Source organism: Ochlerotatus camptorhynchus, unplaced genomic scaffold (genome assembly GCF_037179485.1).
Source record: "Ochlerotatus camptorhynchus isolate MF236.1 unplaced genomic scaffold, CSIRO-AGI_Acam_v1.1 ptg000191l, whole genome shotgun sequence".
In the NCBI taxonomy this organism is placed as follows: Eukaryota; Metazoa; Arthropoda; class Insecta; order Diptera; family Culicidae; genus Ochlerotatus; species Ochlerotatus camptorhynchus.
In genome coordinates, this window is record NW_027040681.1 from 204,073 (window position 1) to 227,904 (window position 23,832).

Sequence of the window (23,832 nt, forward strand, 5' to 3'; positions counted from 1 at the left end):
GCCCTTACAACATTTGGTAGCTTAGTTAGTCACATTCCAGCGAGAAGAGACCCAACGCCACTCGTCGATCTGCGTCAACTCTAGAATTTCCGTTACCCGAAAAGCGACGAGCTGCCTGTACTTTCTTTGGTCCGACCGTAGCCATGAGAGCACGGTGCTAGAGTCGCTCCAGAATACCCTGCGAACTATCGGTAACGTATGGTTTTCCTCTAATGATTTGGACAATCTTGCACCGAGTACAGCTGCCTGCAATTCTAATCTAGGTATTGACAACGGTTTCAAAGGAGCCACTTTCGTCTTTGCCGAGACAAGCGAACAGCGAACTCCTGACTCCTCTTCGATTCGAAAGTACGCCACGGCAGCGTAGGCTTCCTCGCTAGCGTCTACAAATATGTGCAGCTCCAACGAACGGTAACTTTCAGGAGTATATCCAGGAAAGTAACAGCGTGGGATTTGAATGTACTCGAGCTGCTCCAATAACTTAGTCAATCGCCTCCATGCATACTGGGATAGAATGATCCCAGTCCGTCTTGCACCGCCAGATGTTTTGTATTAGCACTTTCCCGTGAACCACGAATACGGCTACCAATCCCAAAGGGTCGAATATACTCATAACGACTCGTAAGACTTGCCTTTTCGTCGGAATGACAGAGTCGTGAAGCAGTGGCCAAATTCCCTCCCTGAATACTCCTTGGAAAACGAAGACGTCAGAATCCGGTATCCAAATCATCCCAAGAACTCGTTCGTAAGTGGCCGTTTTGGGCTGCTCAAAATATTTGGATGACTCCGCTTTCTGGTCCCCGACCCGTGAGAGTACCTCAGCTGAATTCGACAACCAGTTCCGTATAGTAAATCCGGCCTTGGAATGCACCATCTTGACCTGCTGTGCCAGCTCGACCGCTTCCTCCTCAGTGTGCATGCTGTATAGGAAGTCATCAACGTAATAATTTTTAATTATTGCTTTGGCAGCAAGCGGATACTGTTCAGCAAACTCTTGAGCGTTTAGATTTTTGGCAAACTGAGCTGCTGATGGTGAACAGGTAGCATCAAATATAGCAACGTCCATGACAAACACGTCATAGGGCTTTGATGGATCATCCCGCCACAAGAACAATAACGCTGATTTGTCTTCCCATCTAATAAGGAGCTGATGGAACATCTCACGAATATCAGCACTGATAGGCACCTTGAACTGCCGAAAAGGACACAACACTGACGGTAGTGGAGAAAGAAGATCAGGCCCAGCTAACAGTGTAGAATTTAATGACTGGCCTTGGACTTTCGCTGCAGCATCCCAAACTAATCTCACTTTATTTGGCTTCCTCGGATTAGTAACCACGTTCAAAGGCCAGGAATAACGACGCCGGTGGTGTAGTGGTAAGCGTGATTACCTCTCACCCCAGCAGGCCTGGGTTCAATCCCAGTCGGCGCCACCGGGATGTTCTGAGGCATAACATCTCTGATCACGCCTTCCTTCGGATGGGAAGTAAAGCCGTTGGTCCCCGGTTCATGAGTTGATGGGTCGATAGGTAGGGTCCAAGTGTGGGAGCTGCCTTCCTGGCACGTCGGTAGCATTGGTGCTCAGCACGGAAAACAAGATCGACGGAAAAAACAAACCAAAGAAAAAAAAAAAAAAAGGCCAGGAACCAGGTTCGATTAGGATCAAAATCACTGAGTTCTTGCGGACTAGCCTTGTGTGCGTACCCTTTAGCCTGATACTGCTGTATCTGATCCCGCACATTGTCGTATAACTCGGGATTGGACTGTAGACGACGTTCTAAGCTTCGTAACCGCTTTTCTGCCATAGGTTTGCTGTCTGGGAACTCGATGTGGTCATATTTCCACAGCAAGCCAGTTTGCCTACCAGAGGCAGTCCGAATGGTGGTGCTCTACAGTATCTCGCGTACATGCCGGTCATCATCACTATCCAAGACGGACTTTTCAGTCAATCCTACACATTCTATCGAGAAGAACTCCTTCACCAAGTCGTGAAGATCTTCATCCGGTGAACGAGCGTAAAAGGGAAACTGGCGATGAACTGCCAGTGCAGCATCTGCGTTTACGGTCCCATATATCGCCCATCCCAACCTGGTTTTAGCCGCTATCGGATCACCTCTGGAACCTTCCTGAATTTTCAATGTCGCCTTCAAGAAAGAGTTGTCTAGACCGATCAGAATTGTAGGAGAAATGGATTCGTACTGGTAACCCACGAAGATGTGGAAACTGCTTGCTTAGTTCTGGATAGTCTAAAGATTGAATTGAAAGATTTAGGTTCTCCACAGTGTGTACCTTCTTCAGAACGTGCCGCTTAGAAGTTCCCTGGCTCGAGATCTCCATCCTGATCAGCTGCGATTCCCTTTCCATTCGTTCAATGCCACTTGTCCATTGCAGGCAGAGTGGGTGAATGTCACCTTCCACTCCCAGTTTCTGCACTATTTCCGATTCTACCAGCGTGGTGGATGAGCCATCATCAAGAAACGCATACGTCTGAATGGTTTTGCCATTTCCATATAGTGTGACAGGTATCACACGGTATAGAATAGTTTGCTAACTATGTAAATCGTTGACTTCACGCAGAAGTAATACTAAACATATAGTTAAAGTTTGCTGAAGTTGACGGTGAATTGTTACCGTACTAGTAGTCTTCGGAACATCGATCGTCTGTGATGGTTCTGGCTTGCCAGGATGAAGTAGCTTGTGGTGCCAATCCTAGCATCCCTTTTCTCCACACAGTCCTGCTTTACATGGGAATTTTCCATGCCCAATCAGACAACGACGACACAACCTCCGTTCTTGAACAAGTTTCCAGCGGTTACCGAGGGTCATATTTCTAAAGGTGATGCAGACCTTGACCTTGTGACCTTCCTTCTGACAGGCTATACAGGGCTTAGGTTGATACTCCTTATGATCCACATTGATAGAGCTGCCGGTGTGCTTGCTTCTGGATTCTTCGGAAGCTTGGGTGTTAACAAACATTTTCTCCTTCGGCTTTTGTTTGTCTTGCTTTCCCGCGCGTTGACCATTTGTTTCGTACGTGAAGGTGACGTCACTGGCTGCGATCACAATCTGGTCCATGAACCCACCAAACGTAGAGAGATCGACGAAAGGACAGTTTCGCTTGAAGAGAGCAGTTCATCTTGATGTTAACTGGTAGCTTTTCCACCAACTCCTGTAGCAGCAAGGGATTTACCAGATGAGATTGAAGACCTGCTTGAAGATGTTGACATAGATTCTTACATGCCAGTCCAAAGCTTATCAAAGTTTCAAGTCGTTCCGGTTTCGGAGTGGCACGCACTTTGGCCAACAACGAGTTGATGATCAGCTCTGGGCGTCCGTATAACGTTTTTAAGGTTGGATGATCAGCGGGACCGACGAAGGCTGCATCAAATAACTCCTTACTGCTTCCAATGCATTTCCTTTTAGGCAGCGTTGGAGACGCATTAAATTGTCTCCTTCCGAGTAACCACACATTTCCGCCGAATTCTGGAAGCTGCTCAGGAACAACGGCCACTCGACTGGATCTCCCGAGAAAATAGGAAGCTCTCTGGGGACAACATGTCTGGCGGCGAGTTGTTGTGATTTAGGACCGCTGAACAACTGCAGCGGGGAAGCTGCAGATCCATGGATGGAATTCGAAGTAGATGCTGTGCAGGTAACCACGGGAGTAACAATCGGAGATAAGCACACTGAGACTGTATGCACGGATGGGGAATTCGCACTCGATTGTGGGGTACTTCTGTGAGGCGGAATAAATGGCTGAGGCATGGGGGGGGGCCTCCTTGGTTCGGTCGATTTAGGATGAGTATACTGAATGATCGAGTCATTTGGTCGTATATTGGGAGGCGTTGAGTCAAAAATAGATCGGCTCGTCGAAAATATCGGAACTGCACTAGAAGTCACAGCATTGGTAGATCTAGAGCACGTCTGACTTACCGAACTTCTTATGGGGGGAACTCGTATGCAGGTATCCTTTCCGGCATTGCTAATGGTATCGGCTGTTCGCCTTGCTGGTCCACTTGTGACGATGGTTGACACGATTGAGCGGACGGTTTGGCCGCCAATTGCCGCTGAATGCTGTTCATTCGCATCTAGAGATCGAACATTTGCTATGTCAGCTCGTCTGACATCGGCGTTGGAGAAATGTTGAAATCAACCATAGCTGGTTGATTTGCGATTACCGGTCAAAATAGCACTTAAACTACCTGCTGCTTTATCGATCAACTGTGCAACAGTCGTCATTTCCATGGCAGGCCTACCCGAAACTCGGCTATCCACTTCTGGATTCTTCATCGTGAAGCACTTACCCTCGTTTCTAGCTGGTATGCTTGATGGCCTAGTAGCAGCTTGTTCAGCAGGTGTCTGACGAACCGGTGATCCGACAATAGTGAAGGTCGGTGCTCTACGCGATGCTGGTACTAGAGGAGTTTCCTTTGGGATTGTGCCAGTCTGAGTCGGGAATTTGTGACAACCCGATGCTGGTGCTCGATGTGGGGACTTCCTGGCTCTTCACCCACTCCTAGGGTCTTTTGTGTACTGCGACGTGATCGACGACTTCTGACGCTACCTTCCTCCATCGGTTCGTCAAGCTGATTTTGCAGGATGTCGTACTTCTTTGCAATATAATTTCTCTCCATCTGTCTCTCTTCCTCAAGACGCTGAAGATCGAGAACCACCCTTGCTGCTGTAGAGCTGGATGTACTTGATCGGCCGCATCTTGAACTTACGACCGTCGGCGCACGATCGACACATGTCAGGCAAATGAAATGACGATCCTCATCTGCGATGCTCTCACTGACACTTGCACATCCAAAGTGATAAATTCGCAAACACTTTTCACACTGTACCATATTGGTCTCAGCTTCATCCGGGCGCCCACTTGGGCAAACAGTAGCTGCTGTGTGATCGGATGAGCCCAGTGGAATTGGCTGTGGCATTTTGGCGATATCGGCTAGATTTCACCATAGAAATTTTAAAGATTTTGTTACGGCGACGGTTAGAAGAATGTGTACTTTTAAGATAATAGTAATTTTCAATACAGTATGACAGTCGAGTCACGTTGACAGTTCTATCAACAATCAATACGAAACTAACGATTTTAAATTGGCTCACCACTTGACTAGCCTATTGGTCCCAAGCAAACGATTAACTTACCCTATTCTAGTCGAAATTCTAGTACTACGCAATGTTTGTTTTGATTCGCTATGAAAGTTTGACAGATAAAATAAGGGGTTATTGGTTTTTCCTATGTTTCGAGGGGTGAATCATTAGCTTGGGACCGAAGAGAGTACCAGAGCTGAGCCAAAAAGTTGAGCACGTTATTTCGGGACCTTCTAGTCTTAGAGTTACCTCTATGGTTCTATCTGGCATTTTCAATGACACTTCACTGGACAGCTATGCTGCACAGTTTACCGGATTGGATGTGAGAGGGACTCGTAGATAGGTCGATTAACCTGTTCACTCCCGTTGCTCGATCGCTGACCGGTTGCCGTTCGTAACAGAGATAATTTTAGAACTTGTTGTTAAAGACCAGCTGTTGGAGAATTTAAATAGTAATAGTTTGTTGATACCAGAACAATCGGGATATCGGAAAGGTCATTCTTGTCAAACCGTGTGGAATTTGGTATGAAAAAATAACTTGGAGTGTAAAGATACGATTGTTGCTTTTTTTTTATCTAAGAGGCGCTTTTGAGACAATTTTTATGCCCTTATTGTTACGATCAATCATGCGCTTTGGAGTTACAAATACAGCATATAAATGGTTTGAAAGCTATTTGTGTGCAAGAACTCAAAGGACTGTTTTCAATTATTTTACTTCCAGTCACGCAAGGAATAACCTTGGAATGCCTCATGGAAGTGTATTTGAGCCCCTTTTTATTTATTATGTACATTAATGATTTGTGACGTGTTTTATGATCTTGCGACATTATTTTATTTTTCAGATGATACTGTGTTATTCATTGCAGCTAAGGATTTAAATGATGTCGTTTCACAATTAAATGAAAATTTGCATTCTCTAAGTAGATGGTTCAAGTATAAGTAATTGAGATTGATTACAAGTAAAACTAAATTCATGGTTGCTTCGTGGAATCGAGTAAATGAGGACGTCTCCGTTGAATTTGATGATTAGGCTATTGATCGCGTTCGGTAGATTAAATATCTTGGCGTGATTATTGAAGACGACCTTAAGTTCAACTCTCACATTGACAGTGTCATCAAGAAAATTGTTAAGAAGTATGGAATTATATGTCGATTGAAAAACGATTTAACGATTGCCAGTAACATACAGCTATGCAAATCAATCATCTCTCATCATCTAGACTTTTGCCCTTCCATTTTATGTTATGTCATTGCAACACAAATATCGAGATTACAGCGCTTGCAGAATAAAATAATGCGTTTGATTTAGAGATGCAATAGATTCACTTCCTCAACTTTGATGCTAGACGCCTTACAATGGTTGTCGGTGAAGCAAAAAATTGTATTTGACTATGGTGCTCATTTTTAAAGCAGTTGACGGTTTGTTGTCTCAATATTTGTGTGCTCGAATTGAAAGGGGAAGTGAGTTTCAAAGATATAATATTAGAAACGCGGATGAAATAAGAACACCACATTTCTTTACCTGTGCTTCACATTTTAACCTGTGCTGTGTATTTTAAAGGAATAAATGTTTTCAATTCGATCCGATCAATTGACTTATCCACTAGGCGAATTAGAGAAATCAAATCAGAGTATCAGCTTAAAGGTGAACATCAAGAAGCGAAGTTGTCTATACTGAGATGGAGTGGGGAAGAACTCCAAGACTCAACTATTCTCAACTATTCTAATTGCAAGTCATGGTCGTTTGCAACCATGAAGTATGTATGAAAGTATGGAAGTATGTAGACCCAGGGACAGCACCGAATCCGGTAACCGGTGCATGGACAAGTGGTGATGAGAAAGCACTGGCAACGATTCATCTCACTGTGGAGGAGAGTCATTACAGCATCATTCCGAAAAAGACAACGGCTAAAGCGACATGGACAACGTAGAAGGACATCACAACAATGCTTCGCTTGAACCAAATAACAAATCAGAATTATCAAGTAGGAGAAAGCATGGAATACTTGGTGGCCATTATTAATATTATTACTTGGCCAACATATTGAAGCATTATGCATGATTGCACAGTTCCGGGTTCGATATGCAAGAATGTTTGAAGGTAGCACTCATTCTTCGACGATTCTTTCAACCTCCTGACGATGGCTGTAGAGGTTCGCAATGAAGACTAATTAACGCTTGAAATGGTGTTGGTGAAACTCATTGACGAAGCAGAGAAGCAAAACAAGCAGAGGGGAGCATTTTTTGTTTATTAATGTATTTGATAAGGCTCAACCGAATTAATTTTACAGGGCCGAGGATTCTTGTTCACTATACAATACTTCTTAAAACCATAGTCAAAAGGTACAACACAATTAACATTTTATCTTCCGCTATCCAATAAGCCTCCTCCACCAGAAGGGGAGCCGCTTCCAGTGGTTTCATTGTATGGCAGATTCGCCAACGGGAGTCAGAGCTCTTCCATTGTAGCAATGGATGCAAAACGTGGTCAGCATTCACACATTCATCACGAAACGATTGCTTTCCAAAGTCGACGACGCATTGACTGGAAGAACTGCTGATGAAGCACAATAATGAGGACCACACAAGAGTTGCTGCCGCGTAAACAGACGATCGCGTGACACACATTGAGAGTGGTCTGCTTCTGTAGACAGCCAAGTGAACACTGAGGATGAGGGGAGCATCTTAAGAGCAAGCGTTGAAGATGGCTTCTGTGGCAAACAAAGTCATCGGAATAAGGACTGCCGTGATTTCCTAGCAGAAAAATCTGTCGGTGAGAAGTATAAGAAGAAGCCATCCAAACAAAATATTAAAACAGTGTACGAAAACCACCGGGAAAAGTCGTTCACGTTCATGGTTGGGAGTTGCAGTGATATCGCAAATTCATGAGGTGTAAGGCCGCTGTCAAAGCGAAGAGGCTCGCAGCAGTAAAGCTGGGTTTAGACAGGGCAAGTCAATTGATCAAGTCAGTTGAATTCAACTGACTTGAACGCGAATTGAACGTGTAAACCATGCCATTCAAATGACTTGATCAATTCATATGAATTGAAAAAAGTTGAACCAGGCTCAACTTTTCAAGCCAATCGAATTAAACTGAGTTGATCATTTGACTTGTCTAGTCTCAACCCAGCTAAATAGGAATTATTTTGTACAGAACGCTAAGCACGCCTCTTTGCTTCCACTATGGCAGCAGCCTCAACTCGGGCACAACGTCCTACCTCACAAACAATAGCAAATCCATTCTACACTTGGACTGCCGTGATTTCTTAGCAGAAAAATCTGTCCAGCCAAGAGAAAAGACTAAAACAGTGCACGAAAACCACCGGGAAAAGTCGTTCACGTTCATGGTTGGGAGTCGTAGTGATATCGCAAATTCGTGGGGTGTAAACTCGGGCGCAACGTCCCACCTCACAAACGATAGCAAATCCTATCTACACATGGACAAATCCGTACGTCCGGTAATTTCAACGGCTGATGGAAAAGTGATTCGTACCGCCGGTATCGGAGATTGTGTAGTTCAGTGTTTCGATGGTAATGGCGAAAAAATAAAAATAACTTTGACCGACGTGACTTACGCTCCCGAACTAGCAGGAAATCTGGTGTCAGTGACGAAGCTTGCAAAGAAAGGAGTTCGTGCGGTATTCGACGCTGAAAGATGAATTCTGTTGTTTAATGCTGTGGTGATTGCGTCGGCTGATCGAGCTGATGGTTTGTACCGGCTGAACATTGTGGAAGAATCGCGTTCCCTGATGGTAGGTGATCAAGATGCCATTCGGGAGATTGAACGGAAAAATTTGGTATCCAGTATGAATGCGAAGAGCTGGGGAATCCATATGTGAATATTGTCTCGAGGGGAAGATGGCGCGGTCCGCGTTTCCAGTGGTGGCTGTGAGGACTTCACAAGAGATTCTGGACATTGTTCACAGCGACGTGAGTGGACCAATGACGAAGACTATGGGTGGTTGCAGATATTATCTTAGAGCTAAGATTCGTGAATTCGTTCGATTTGGGGAAATCCATTTTGGTAAGATTTGTGTTAAAAATCGTGAGTAAGGAAATTTTCAAAACTTCTCGAATTTTGAATTTTTTGGATTATAGAACATGGAAAAACTAAATATTTTGGAACTTCACTTTCATACCCAGGAAGGAAGTTGAGATTTCAGGGAAAAAAATTTATTGATGGGCCTAACAGACATATCAAGAATGTAACATTAAGATTCTGGAACTTAAAAAAATAAAAACAAAATTGATTTTATTGTGAGACTTTGAAATATATAAAATAATTCACACTTTGAAACAACTTAAATAAAATAAGGAAAAATTCCAAAATGTTGGGAAATCTGATTTAACGATATTGAATTCTTCATAACAACAAACAAATTCAACTCTGAACTCGCCTTAAAATTCACCTGGATTTCTTCTCATAATCACCTTCGTACAATTGACTTGAAGCTCTTGTCGAAACTCTGTTAGAGTTCTTTCCATAACCCCCTAGGAATTAATCGCGTTAATACTTTCGTTGTGTCCTTAGAATTTATATTTTTTTTTTGAAGATGAACTAGCCCGTGGTTAAAATATCCTTAAGCGGCGCCAGTGATGTAGTGGTAAGCGTGATTGCCTCTACCGCCCGGAAGGCCTGGGTTCAATCCCAGTCGGTGCCACCGGGATGTTCTGAGGCATAACACCTCTGATCACGCCTTCCGTCGGAAGGGAAGTAAAGCCGTCGGTTCCATGACCATGATGTTGATCGGTCATGGGTAGAGTCCAGGTGTGGGCGCTGCCTCCCTGGCTTCGGTAGCATTGGTGCTCAGCATGGAAAACAAGATCGACGGAAACTAATCAAGGAAAAAATATCCTTAATAAAGTTTTAAAAAAATCAAGAGAAACGATGAAGTCATTCTTCTGTGTTTTTTTTTTTTTGGTTTCCGATTCCTAGATTTTTTTCAAATTAACCGATTTCCCGGATCACTGGTCAGTCTGAGTTTGTAAATAAATACAGCAATTTTATCCTCTATGCTAGTTTATTAAGAATGTTAGGTCTTGTCTTCAGGTATCAAGTTTATACACATCCCTGAGTTTTTTTTTCTCAACTCTGCAGCTGAATTTCGGGCATAAATGCCATCGAAGAGAATTCATATGAATATGAACAGCCATCCGCCTAATCATTTACTGTCTCGAGAGAGTCTGAATGATTCTCAAGTAAACGAGTCACTGACAGCAGAGTACTCAGTCAGTACACAGCAAAAAATTAATTTTGATATCACATCAAAGTGGATGCACTTCAATCGTGTCGAAAATATGATGTTATATTATTTGCCAAAAAGGATAAAATTATCATTAATACAGTGCATGAAGTGACATTTACCTGCTTTTACTGCATTTATTTTTTTTTGTGCCATAAAAATTACTTGAGATTTTCGACATGATTGAAGTGCATCCTCTTGGATGTAATATTAAAATATTTTTTTTTCTGTGAATAGCAAAAAAATCAAATTCATTTTAGCTAAATTACCATTCGGCACAATCTACTAACAACTAATTTAACACTAACTATCCAATGTACTGCAGGTTTTCTATTGCTAACTCAAAGCCTCAAAGTTTCAATATCCGTCCGTTGATGACTCAATGACACCAAATTTCTGCTTTAATTCATTTTTTGAAGCAATTTCAACGAAGTTCTACGCACTACATTGTCCTATGCTCCTCATCGCCCTCGATGGTTAATGCTACCGCTCAGCCTCTCATTTTCTTCCCACATCCGGTAATATTCTAGCGCAGATAATCGCTCCGAGTGTGGGTGCACCCTCGTAGCAAACATGAAACCACTTCTGTTTCGTGGTAGCCATCGAGCCGAGTTGATGTTATTGCTGTTGTTTTCTTTGCTGGAGGAAGCGAAGGGAGTCGGGCAACGATGTCGACCCTGTTGCTCACTATAGTAGTATGGTGCTTCAGACTCCGGACGTGAGTTGAATCCTGTTCGGGTAGGGCTGAATCTAGTCTATCAAGGGTGCAGGATGAAAAAGCCGTTGGTGGCGCTGAAAGGGGGGATGGCGTTGAAGAGTTTACCGGCAGCGATTTTGTGGTGGGGCTGAAGTGTTGCTACTAGATGAAGTGATGAAGTATATTTTTGGAACTAAATAGGCACCATAGGGACTAATTAAACTCTTGGTAGTTTGGTAGTGGAATGTCATCGCCCATCGTAGACGATCAGAGGCAATGTCAAATGGCTACTGGTGTGGTTGATTAAAATGGTCTGCAACGTGTTTGGTATAAGTGTGTGAACACAATTTATTCTCAGGTGTGACTCTGTCTTAATAGGTACTCAACTTCAAATAAAATCTAAATCTTTTGAGGGGCTCTAATTGACTGATTCGATTATAGCCTGGTAACCATGCAATCAGTTCAAAAGGTTCGGAATCGTGTGTGAAAAAATGGAAGTAGAAAAACTCGTTCCTTTAATCAACGAGCAGCAATCCGTATCAGCAATGGCGCAGTGAACTGAAATGGGATGTACGATGTATCTGGAATGTGTAATGACGTTATTGGAGAGTACACCCGTTTCAATACTTGTACTGTAATTTGGCTCGCTTTGAACGATAGTAATCATTTAAGCAAAGGATACAAATAGCTGACATTTGATTCGTCTTTCGGCAACATGTACTATAGTTTTTGAACAGAATACAAGTTGTTCAATCTTTGAACTGGGCATTGCTTCATTTTGAAATAAAAGTAGAAGGGTCTGTGCCTAGGGGCATGAACGGAAGCTTGACGTAGGACCGCTAGTGGACGGAATAAATGTGAAGAGCATTTAGTTATTTTAATTGATCAATTATCTATTATCTCAACTCTTTCCGTTTTTGAATTGTAGGCGTACCAAATTTGTAGTAATAATTTTTAAAAGAGAAAGTTTATTAAGAGAATCAATCAGTATCACATACACCCCTGCTTCCAAGTTTGATTACAACTCTGTAGAGAATTTTGTGTGGTCGTTGGAGGCTTGTGGTTCTGAATATGGACAAACAAGCACAGATAAATTCTATTCGAACTCTTTACTGATGTAAGCTTGATGGCCCTGAAAAGTACCGTTTCATTGAAGAGGACATCCATGGCCACTTACGCTTGGCGTGTTTAGTGTAGGTCACAGCATCACGGACCTCATTTTCCAGGAACACCTTCAGCACACCTCGTAGATCAGACCAGAAATACGTTTGACACCACCACGACGAGCCAGACGACCGATGGCGGTTATCTCGAAGAACTTTGCGATGACGCTTGGCGCCTCCTTTACCAGACCTTTTCCTCCTTTGCCACGACCAGTCAATTGTTGCTTGTTAGGTGTGAAGGAGTGGACTAGCCACCTTCCTACTACTGCTGCTATTGCTGTTCACCACGCTGTCCGAAGTGAAAATGACATACAGCAGCGCTCTTTTATATCTTTTCAGGTTAAAGCAGAATGATATGCAACCAAGTGGTATAAAAGCTACAAAGACTCCTCCCATTATGAGTAGTTTGCTATCGAGTAGCGACACTGGCTCTTTTCCTTTTGAGTACACGGCGAATGAGAACGACCCAAATTTGAGTTTAGTTCACTCATAATCGCCAAAAGTGCAGGAGCTCAGCGATGAGTAAATTTGTTTCATGGTTTCCTGTAGAAAACCTAAAAAATCTACCAGAAAATGAGAAACCGTAGATGATATCCATGGCCGCTTACGCTTGGCGTGTTTAGTGTAGGTGACAGCATCACGGATCTCATTTTTCAGGAACACCTTCAGCACACCTCGTAAATCAGACCGGAGATACGTCAGACACCACGGCGAGCCAGACGACGGATGGTGGTTATCTCGAAGAATTTGCGTTTGGTTCTTAATATGGCGATGAGTGTGCAAAATATTACGCAATTCCATCCTCCCTATTCGCACGCGTCCGAGAATCGGAGGCGAATGCCACTTCGACTTGTTTCATCTACTTACTACTCTCTGACGACTGTGCTGGGGAAGCAGCATATGCATGTAGGTAATTGGTGGATTTGTTAGTTAATTCGACGCTTTTGGACAATGCTGGACATTTACCAATAGTTTCAATAGTTTCTCGATGAAAATCAACATTCGGAAGCATTGTTATGCGATGCGTAGCCATATTTCTGATCGATTGGTGATAAAATTATTGAAATTGGACCAGGGGCAGCTGAGCTATTAACGTTCAAAATCTTTCTTAATTTGTTAAATGTTCCATTTTCGGTTTTCACAAAGTGTACCCCCATATAGAAATCAAAGTCGTAGTCCTACGTCAAAAAAAAGTACATGCAATCTTATTGGCCATCCTTCAGTTTGATTCATAACCCAATGTCCGTGCAAACAATGGTAAAAATTTATGAAGGTTTAGGGGTTGCCCCAATGGTTGAAGTTTGCATGGAGATTATGGAGAAATACCATGGGAAGTACTACTGGCCAATTGGATTGCAAATACTTTTTTCATTGTCATTGACTACTTAGCACTAACACAAAAGTAATAGGTTGTATCCAAAACACGACAGTAGATTTGACGTAGGATTACGAAAGGTAGTTTTGATGTCACAGTAAAAGTTTAGTAAATATAAAATTGATTTCTTAACTTCTTCCCCAAGTAACAATACAAGCTGAACATTAAGAACAGAAGCTGATTATTGGTTGATTTAAGGTGTACAAAGCTGATTAACATCAGGCTGAATATATAGTTGTTTAGTAGTGCATGAAGCGAATTGTATCCCCATAATCCAACCTCAATAGGTAAGCTGATCCAAAGATTGAACAAGCCTTATTTATGCTTAACACAACTCCACAAATCAGCACTGCGTTACATATATTTTGATAGCTTGATTTGTTAAATGTCGTCAGTGTCTGTGTCACTCGTTTCATGTCCGGCATTTTGGTTCTACTAAATTCACTGCCTACCTTTCTAATTACAGGCAGTGGCAGCAGTAGAGTCAAGGAAAAGGATATTTTTAGGAATAGCTCCAGGTAGAAGTGGTCTGCGAGGACGTCGGAAGTATTAACATTTGTACTTCTGTGTTTTGACTGCTCATCACTTTATATCGTACTGAATTTTCAGACCCCTTTCCAAAAATATTACTCAATTATGGCACTAAAATAGCATCCAAATGACCATCAAAATAAATCGCGTGCTTGTGTCCACATTGTGTTGAGTGCACTTGAAAATTAGAGGAATATTCCTTTCTTTTTTCGGTCTCTGTTCCGCAGTGCCAATCACCGACGGACATCGATTGCCATCCATTGACGGCAATCGAATGTGCAGGAAGGCAGCTTCCACACTTGCGTAGGATATCGCACCCATTCACAACACACATGGGCCAGGACCAATGGCTTTACTTCCATTCCGAAGAACGTGACCAGAGATTTTTATGCCTCAGAACTTAACTTGATATCAGTGAAAAAGTTCGAAAAGTTGAAATTCGGAAGCAATTTGAGAGTTCTGTTTTGGAGGTGCTCTGTCGGTGTCGTTGTAGTACAGCCAATCCTGGATGAGTCTTGGATACAAGCTCTTACTTGAGCTCTTCAGTTTGAAAGTGAACATGCATAAGGGCGTAAACGCAATGATCGATTCTCTTCGTCGATTTTCCCTTTTGTTAATAACTCACTAGAATTAACGTTTCTCGATGCGTTTGCTGTTGCTTTTGATAGCTGTGAATACTCTATAATCACCAAGGAATCACCGAGGGCTAATCACACGGAAGCACGTCTTACCGTCTCAGAAGCTGCAAGTGGACTGTGCAGAGACTATGGCGGTACCAACGATGCCTGGTCGAGTGCTAAGTCGCTGTGGACGGAAATCACTCACACATTTATATTCATCTAGCTAAGAGGCGAACAGGGCGATGCGCTGGATGATTTCGCCCGAGTTTAGCACATGTTACACTACAGTATTTATGCACCACACAATAGCCAATACAACCTGCTACAACTCTGCATTGAACAAATTCTAGAAACATTCTGGTGAAGGGCGATGGCATAGTAGTCCTCAATTGATGTTCTTGGCGAATTAATATGTTATAAGCAATGTAGTTCTTTGTTTCAAAGGGATATAGTCAAATGTTCCACCTTGTCTTGAAGATCCTTCTCCAGCATTCCAACCAGTAAGCCGTTCTTATCCTGTCTCGGTAACATCGAGTTCTTTCAGCATCAGTTTTCGGCTGCTTCTTCGGAGGCTTTTCCGCTTGCAGTTCCTTTGCGCGCTTGTATCTTCTTCTTCTTCTTCGCATTTCAAGCTTATTGCATATCGCATATTAGCTTATTGCGTGCTCTCAACTTAGTGTTCTAGATGCACTTCCACAGTTATTAATTGAGAGTTTTCGATGCCTGTACCATTTTTGCATTGGTATAATTGTGTGGCAAGTCCAATCATACTTCTATGCCCAGGGAAGTCGAGAAATTTTTTCAATCTGAAAAATTCCTAGACCGGACCGGGAATTGAACCCAGCCACCTCCAGCATGGTCTTGCTTTGTAGCTGTGCCTTTACCGACTGAGCTAAGGGAGGCCCCCTTGTATAGTGTAGCCAAATGCTGCGACATGGCTGTATCGATAAACTTGCAAACAATTTCTGAAATATCACTTACTTTGCACTACGATTGTAGAAAATTGAAGAGATTGAACTGCCCATTAATTTTGGTATGCGGAAATTAAATCTGTGTTAGGAAAACACATCAATCACAGAATATGAGCATATCGGACGGTACCTACGTTTATGCTCTTATTAAGAAAATCCGGGAATAATTTTATTGCATCAAAAAGGCAATCGATGATGATTTTAACGAAAGAGAAAGTCTATGAAGGAAACCTTTCAATGTAGATTGCTCTATTTGAAAGTTAACGCGAGAAATGTCAAGAAAATAATCTGTAACAAATTTAAGGTGGTCCTGAAAAGGACCGTTTTGTCGTGATGATTTAGTAATGCTAAGCTTTTAAGCTGTATGTTGATTGGAACGGTGACGCGCTATGTCTGGATCCACAATCCACAATCCACAGATGCCAAATCTGATTAGTAGCGGTGCAACTTCTTCCTCCTTCTTTGGCGAATGGATCGCTCAGTGGGCTGCAGCTCACGCTTGCGGGCAGTTTTTCGTCGTGTATTGGAGAACAATCTACAACGCCACGCGCCGAAAGCACTGCTGCTGCTGCTAATGATGACCACTGGATACCACCACACACCACACGCGGTGATTGAATAATCACCGTTCGGTAAGACCGGATGGAATTCGATTTTGAAATCTGTGTTAGGGAAAGCGCTTTTCGTAGTAAATTGATGATAATGTTCATTGTTATAGCAACAGTTGCACATTCGTTCAATTTTCAAAAGTGACTTTTTGAAAATTGATAAAGTGTTCATTTTAGCAGATTCATAGATAACATTCCAATCGATTGGCTTGTTTTGAATTAAAATCTATCCGCTATTGACAGAGTTATAAGTGAAAAAATCCTGACCATTTTTCGTAACGCGGTCGATTTAAGTATTCAAAATTCCACCCCCAATATGTTGCCGAAAGACGTACTCCACCGCCAAAAGCAAAAAAAAACAAAAAAAAAACAATAAATTATCTATTTTGCATCAATGGAAGCGGCGCTGATGGTGTAGTGGTAAGCGTGATTACCTCTCACCCTAGCAGGCCTGGATTCAATTCCAGTCGGCGCCGCCGGGATGTTCTGAGGCATAACATCTCTGATCACATCTCAGGGAAGTAAAGCCGTTGGTCCCCGGCTCATGAGTTGATGGGTCGATAGGTAGGGTCTAGGTGTGGGAGCTGCCTCCCTGGCGTCGGTAGCATTGGTGCTCAGCACGGAAAACAAATCGAGAAAAAAAAATATTTTGCATCAATGCAAGAGGTATTACATCCTGACTATCCTCGGCATGTTTTGCTGCACGTTTAATATATGCTGAAATAATGCAATCAAGCTTTAACATTAAATTTATTAAACCTTTTTTTCTGGAATTACATTCTATAAATGAATACTGTTTATAACTTCATACATGGTGTCTTCTAATTTGGCTAAATAAAATTCCTTTAGTTTTCCAGAACTTAAATGAAGGTTTACAATAAGAAATATATATATATTTTTTTAACGCGTTAAAAATATAATCGTTCTGGTAAAACAATAACAACGGCAATTATCGAAATGGATTTTAAGACATCACAATTATAGTTGGTTGAAAATGGTATCTTATATCAGCATGAAGCTTTAGTGTGATAATTTATTGGCTAAAAAAATAGAGGGTAGGTTGATAGTTCCGCTAGAGTACGGCTGTGTGAAAATTGAATAGCCCGATTCAAAGTAAATTTGGACGCATTCAAGTGATCATAACTCAAGAGTTAAACAACATACACGGTTGACCAAACGTCAAACAAAAAAGTATTTATTCAGCTTTCAAACGATATATAACAAGTTATTAAATTTCACCGTTTCGAACGAACTGTCGCAATTTACTTGTGATCGATGCCGATGGTATGTGTTTATAATCCATTTGGACATATGTTTCGTCATCCATTAAAATACAGTAATCAAATTTCGTAAAAACTCGATCGTATAGTAATCGTGCTCACTTTTTGGCCACTAAATTATGTTTCAAAGAGCGATTCGGATGTTTACTGGCACAAAAAGACTTATATCTTTCTCTTGAAAGGATGTTACGCACGGTGGAAAAGTTGGAATCTTATTTCTTTGCCAAATCACGTATGGAGACACCTGGGTTGCTTTTCACGTACCTCAACACCTTTCTCCACAGCTCTTTGTCCCTAGTGCCACTTTTATGATACATGCGCTGTGCTCTATCCACACTCAGAGTATCCTTGTAACGTTTGATTACAAGACTCACCGTTGACTTTGGGAATTTTAACACAGACCACGAAAGGTTCTCTAGATGTTTGTGGGCAATTAATTTTCTTTTCTCAAGTTCCATGATCGATAATTTCGGGATGCGTCGATAAATCGAGAAAAACTTTTCACCAATTTTTTCATCAATGAAACATCAACAAATGCCTGTCAAACGTTTTTTGTTCCAACCACCAGGGGTGCGGTGGTGTATTAAAACGTGCGTCCAGATTTACTTTGAATCGAGCTTTAGAAGTTGAAAATGACCGAAGGGCCATTAATGCTTAACAAGTGTTCTTTCAACGATTTTAATTCAGGCTTAGTTTAAATAATTGTTGTACATAGACCATTTTAACCTTTGTTCAGCTTTTAAACATCTAAATCTGGTGATTTTAATCAGCCCAAAGCTTAACAGCAATCTTAATTATAAGCTTTTCAAGGCTGATTAAGCGGGGTCGAAAAAGGCGCGAGAATCGGTGGCAATCGAACACTACTTCTTTCCGTTAGCAATAGGAAAAAACGCGCGGTTCAAAAACGATACGAATCAAGATTTATTTCACTCTCCCGGTTATCGCAAGATAGAAGCGGACGACGTGTATATAGGTACGTTTGGATTGATGTGTATATTTCGACTGATCTGTTGGTCCAGCACAAAGATCTGATCCCTGCTGGGAGAATCAACATGTGAAACGGATTAGCAAAAGGCCTTTCCGATCGATCACTGCTTCGATAGGCGAAAGCATTGATAAGCTTATCTAATGTGAGTTACTGTATATAGTGATCGAATGTGTAGTATGATACAGAGGACGGAAATTCATTTGTATGCTAAATCTAGTGCACGAGTATTTTCTTGTTAGGGTGGTGCTCTAACAAAGGCATTAACCAACAGTCTTTTCAACACTTGTTCAGCCTTCATTTTTTATTTAAAAAAAAATATAATGGAAGACCGCTTCATATCATATATCAATTTTTTTTATGAGACTGCTTTAGAATGTTGCTGACTAATTGGATTTAAATATTTATATTGTTATTATATGTCTTAAAATTGTGAGCGTTGGCGTAACTCGCTCAGGTGGGAGAACACCCATTAACTGCTCGAGGTTGTTGGGCTTGCAGCGGTAGCAATTCACACAGGAATGCACCACCTTCCGTGCAAGGTTATGGATACGAAGTGGCCAAAACTTTTCTCGGACACAGGCGACGAGCAGTTGCGGCCCTGCGTGGAGATGTTTTTCGTGCTAGTGGACCAATATTCGTTCCGTGAGCGTGTGACGAGCGGGCAGGATCATTGGGTGTTTTCTGTCTTCCGAAATGGCTGCATGCCGCAGACGTCCACCCACACGCAGGATCCCGTTGATCAGAATTGGTGAAAGGTTTTTGGTGCTGATTTCAGACAACTCTCGGGCAAATGATTCTTGCTGAGCGATCCGAACGAGAAACTGTGTAGTGTCATTCAGCTCGAACGTGGTGAGATGTCCAGTTTTTCGGTTGTTGCGGTTCTGGTACGAAACGTTGTGTTGGAAACGGCGTAGATAGGTGACTAGCCGCACCAGACGAGGAAATGAAGAACGAAGTTCAAAGAGTTCGTTGGGGGGTACTGCTTGTACCGGCAGCGATATCGGACGTTCCGCTTGGGCGATGTTTGGTAGATTGTCAGGAATTGGTTGATTGATCGGTGGCCAGAAGCGAGATGGTTGATTCAGCCACTGAGGTCCAATCCACCAGGCAGGTGTATTTCTCATGTCCGCAAGACTCATACCACGTGAAATAATGTCCGCTGGATTCTCGGAACCGGGAACATGTGACCAGATACCTCCAGCGGTAAGACGCTGGATCTCCGACACACGATTGGCGATGAACTTCTTCCATCGAGCAGGTGGTGAACGAATCTGGCAAAGCACTATCATGGAGTCTGTCCAGAAGAAGGGCTTTGTCTTCAGGCTTATGCTCAAGCTGACCTTGTCGTACAGATGAGCCAAAAGAAGTGCCGATGAGAGCTCTAGCAACGGCAGTTTGAGCAGAACCGAGTTCTTCGACTTTCCGCTAGGTGCCACTCTCGATTTAGCACACAGTAGTCTGACGGAGATGCTTCCGTCGATAGATACGGTCCGCAAGTAGACGCAGGCACCGTATGCGCGTTCAGATGCGTCGCAGAATCCGTGTAACTCGACGAGGACAGGATCTCGTGCGAACGCGGCCCATCGTGGGATGGATATCAGTGGCAAGTCGATTAAGCTGTCGCGCCATTCCCGCCAATATTGCTGTTGAATGTTCGTCCCACGAAGTAGTAGTCTGCCAAAGTGATTGTACGAAGATTTTGGCCAGAACTACGACAGGACCGAGCAATCCAAGAGGAAGAAACAGTTTGGCAAGATCAGAGGCTACGACACGCCGAGTAATTACAATTTGAGTTGACCATTCGGGAACTGCGTAGCTGTACGTGTCCGAGGAGGGCTGCCATTGGATTCCGAGAGTTTTGATCGAAGTAGAGGGTGAAGCCAGGGCTAACACTGATCGTTCGTCACGCAGTTCAATGGGAATTTTCGGGAGGACTTCAGTTGAATTTGATGCCCACTTGCGAAGGCTGAAACCGGCGGACTTCAGAAGCGCCAGTAATTGCTTGCAGAGTTCTTCTCCTTCTTCTTCGTCGTAGACACCTGTCAGCATATCGTCCACATAAAAATCTTTTGCCAACGTTAGCGACGCCAGTGGAAAATCTTCAGCACCTTGTTTAGACAGCTCTTTTAGGCATCGAGTAGCCAAAAACGGGGCTGACGCAGTACCATAGGTGACTGTCATGAGTTCGTAGGTGCGTATCAGTTCTGATAACGATCTGCGCCAGAGAATACGCTGGAGTGGGTAGTCCAAAAGATGAATGAGAAGCTGACGGTACATCTTTTCGATATCTGCAATCAGGGCAATACGATTCATACGAAAGCGAAGGTGTATGGCTAAGAGGTCATCCTGGACAACTGATCCAACCATCAGTGCCTGGTTCAGCGAAACTCCACTGTCCGTCCGACAGGAGCCGTCGAATACGACGCATAGTTTTGTGGTTGTGCTGTCCGCTTTCTCTACTCCGTGATGTGGTAGGTAATAGGACGGGACAGCAGGTGAACATGTGGAATCGTTGACTTCTCGCATGTGACCCAGCTGAAGATACTCATCGATAAAGTTAGTGTAGGCTTGTTTCAGCGGAGGATTTGCATCGAGACGACGTTCTAAGGCGAGAAATCTTCTAGTGGCAATCTGCTTGGAATCTCCGAGTTGGGACAGAATAGATGTATGCTTCGGAAGGGTGACTACGAACCGTCCCGAATCATCCCGATATGTGTTTGCGACAAAATGTTCTTCACATGCGACTTCCTCCGCAGACTGGGTACTTGCTGACCAACATGACTCGACTTCCCAGAAACGAGTGATTAGTGAATCAAGAAACTGGTCACTGCATACGTGGGCTACCTTTGGAGTTGAGTCGCACTGTCCGGAACCTATTTTGCCTGACGCTACCCAACCGAAGACGGTGTTTTGGAGGATCGGCTTTTCAGGACCCAGCTTCGCGAATCCATCTAGCAGCAAGTCGTAGTATAGTTCCATGCCGAGGAGTATATCGATAGAGCTCGGCACAAAGAACTTCGGGTCTGCTAGGACAACGTTTGGTGGAAGTTGCAATGTAGAGGTATCAAGAGTTCTAGTAGGAAGATCTTGGGTGATATTTTTCAAGATGTGAAACGATTGAACAGCCTTGAAGTCCGTACAGTGAGACCCCATCTGAACGTGAACAGCGTAGGACGAAACGATTACAGAGTTGCCTACACCCCCAATCTCCTAATGCCAGTGGTAGCGGCGCAACTTCAGCCTTTGGACGATGTTCTCGGTGATAAGGTTCAACTGCGACGCTGGATCTAACAGGGCTCTGGCCCACTGGGGTTGTCCATTCGAAGCGAACACCTTGATGATTGCCGTCTGCAGCAGCACAGTAGCAGGAACAGAAGGAGCTCCAACGACGTTGGTGGACACAAGGCTAGTGACAGAGGGCTGTTGGCTTCCAGACGATGACGACGACGATGGCGAGTGAGTTTGCGAGAAGGACTGATTCGGAGGATTTCCCGGCTGGACAGGAAATGAACGTGGAGCGTTTGGGTTAGTAGGAGTAGATGGATGATCAATCGATGCTTGATGGAGCATAGTGTGATGCCTTTGGTGACACTTGTCTACTCGGCATGTACCAGATGAACATTTGCGAACCATGTGCTCCGGCGATAAACAATTAATGCACAAGTTCTTTTTCTTCACAAGATCGAAGCGTTGCTTAACTGACAACCCTTGGAAGAATTCGCATTTGAATGGAGAGTGGGCGGACTTCGAGCAAAACGGACACGAGCTGGTCGCTGAACTGGTGACGGCGTAGACGGCCTTCGATTTCAGCGGCCGATGCTGCTCCGGTTTGTGAGAATCCGACGAATACGATTTGGACGACGGCAACGACTGGAGAACGGATAAATGACCACGCAAAAAGGCCATAAGATCGTGGTATTCTGGAACTTCTGTTGAACGATAGAATGACTCCCACTGCTTGAGGGTTGAGGGATCGAGACGACAGCAGACCATGTGAGCCAGAAATACACTCCAGTTCTCCGTTAAGAATCCCATTTTGTCAATCATCTTTAGGTTTCGCTCGAACTCGTCGACCAACCGCGTCAACGATTCATACGATTCCCGTTTCATGGGCTCAATCGAAAATAGAGCGTCCATGTATGTCTTGAAGATAAGCTTCTTATTCTCAAACCTATTTTCAAGCAGCTGCCAGGCGACAGGATAATTGGCAGCTGTAAGCTCTATAGCTTCGATCACCTTCCTCGCGTCTTTCGTCAGAGACACCATAAGGTAGGAAAATTTATCGAAATGCGAAAAATCAGCATTGGAGTCGATAAGCGATTTGAATGAATCGCGAAAAGTGATCCATTCCGAAATGGTGCCATCAAAACTTGGCAGTTTCACATTAGGCAGATTGACCCGCGACTGAATAGGTGGATGTTGGTTGAGGTTAGGTTGGGAACACGATGCATGCCTTTTAATTTCGTTAGCCAAGAAGCTGTACACCAAAACGTAATCAAGTTCGAATTTCTGCCGAATAAGCCAATTGCTTTCTTGAGCGGCAGCCTTCTCCGCTTCCTTTTCTGCAACCTCAACTTCATCTTCTTCCTGCTCATCTTCATCTTCATCGTCGAACGATAATTCAATGGCCAGGCGATTGGCATGAAATTTCTCATCCAAGCCATCAATCCGTTGCTTCCATCCTGCTAGTTGCCGTCTATGTTGCTCTGCGTCGTAACCAGAAACAAATTGCTTTGCGTTGGCCAACGTGTCCAAATAGAACCGCTCTTGGTGACAAAGTGTCCTCAATCCCGGTGCCATCTTCCACAGCGACCAGCCAAGCCCAAAAGATGTTCAAAAATGCGAATCTCTCACTACCATAGCCCACAACGCAACCTACACTAAGCTTGGATGAAAGCAGCAGTGACGTTCGATCGAGTGTAGCAAAATCGATCAATTTTGAATCACTCTTAACTTCGCAGAAAGCTCAAATTTATCTTACGTTTTCTCAATGCCTATTTGCATGCAGTACTCACGTGCTTATAGTAATTAATACTACCGATGACCTTGTCCGACGATCAAAAGATTAGGTTCCTTTGTCCACTCAGGACAATGCAGACCCAAGCCAAGCCTTGCCTTATGCCACGAGGTTCCACAATGTTCGAAGAAATTCTTTTCTATCACTTGCAGCCGGAATGATTTTCAGCGCAATCAATCAGAAACGACAGTTCACTTTGCGCACACTATTCGTTTCTTATTACAGGTCACAAACAATGTTCT

At 43.3% G+C, this 23,832-nt stretch overlaps 2 protein-coding genes across 2 annotated transcripts; both read right to left on the reverse strand.

Moving 5' to 3' along the window:
- Positions 1–19,193: 19,193 nt before the first annotated feature.
- On the reverse strand, positions 19,194–21,552 carry LOC135702304 (uncharacterized). The gene is made up of 2 exons (XM_065223335.1): positions 20,359–21,552; positions 19,194–20,282 (listed from the first exon to the last, which is right to left on the reverse strand). The coding sequence occupies exons 1-2, from the start codon at positions 21,550–21,552 to the stop codon at positions 19,194–19,196; spliced, it is 2,283 nt and encodes a 760-aa protein (XP_065079407.1).
- Positions 21,553–21,783: 231 nt separating this feature from the next.
- On the reverse strand, positions 21,784–23,373 carry LOC135702305 (uncharacterized). The gene has a single exon (XM_065223336.1). The coding sequence runs from the start codon at positions 23,371–23,373 to the stop codon at positions 21,784–21,786; it is 1,590 nt and encodes a 529-aa protein (XP_065079408.1).
- Between the last annotated feature and the right edge of the window lie 459 nt (positions 23,374–23,832).

Coding starts and splice junctions, on each gene's coding strand:
- LOC135702305 (XM_065223336.1), bottom strand. CDS start 23,373: ATGGCACCGGGATTGAGGACACTTTGTCACCAAGAGCGGTTCTATTTG.
- LOC135702304 (XM_065223335.1), bottom strand. CDS start 21,552: ATGGAACTATACTACGACTTGCTGCTAGATGGATTCGCGAAGCTGGGT. Junction 20,283..20,358: donor CCGAATGGTCAACTCAAATT/GTAATTACTCGG, acceptor GTCCTGTCGTAG/TTCTGGCCAAAATCTTCGTA.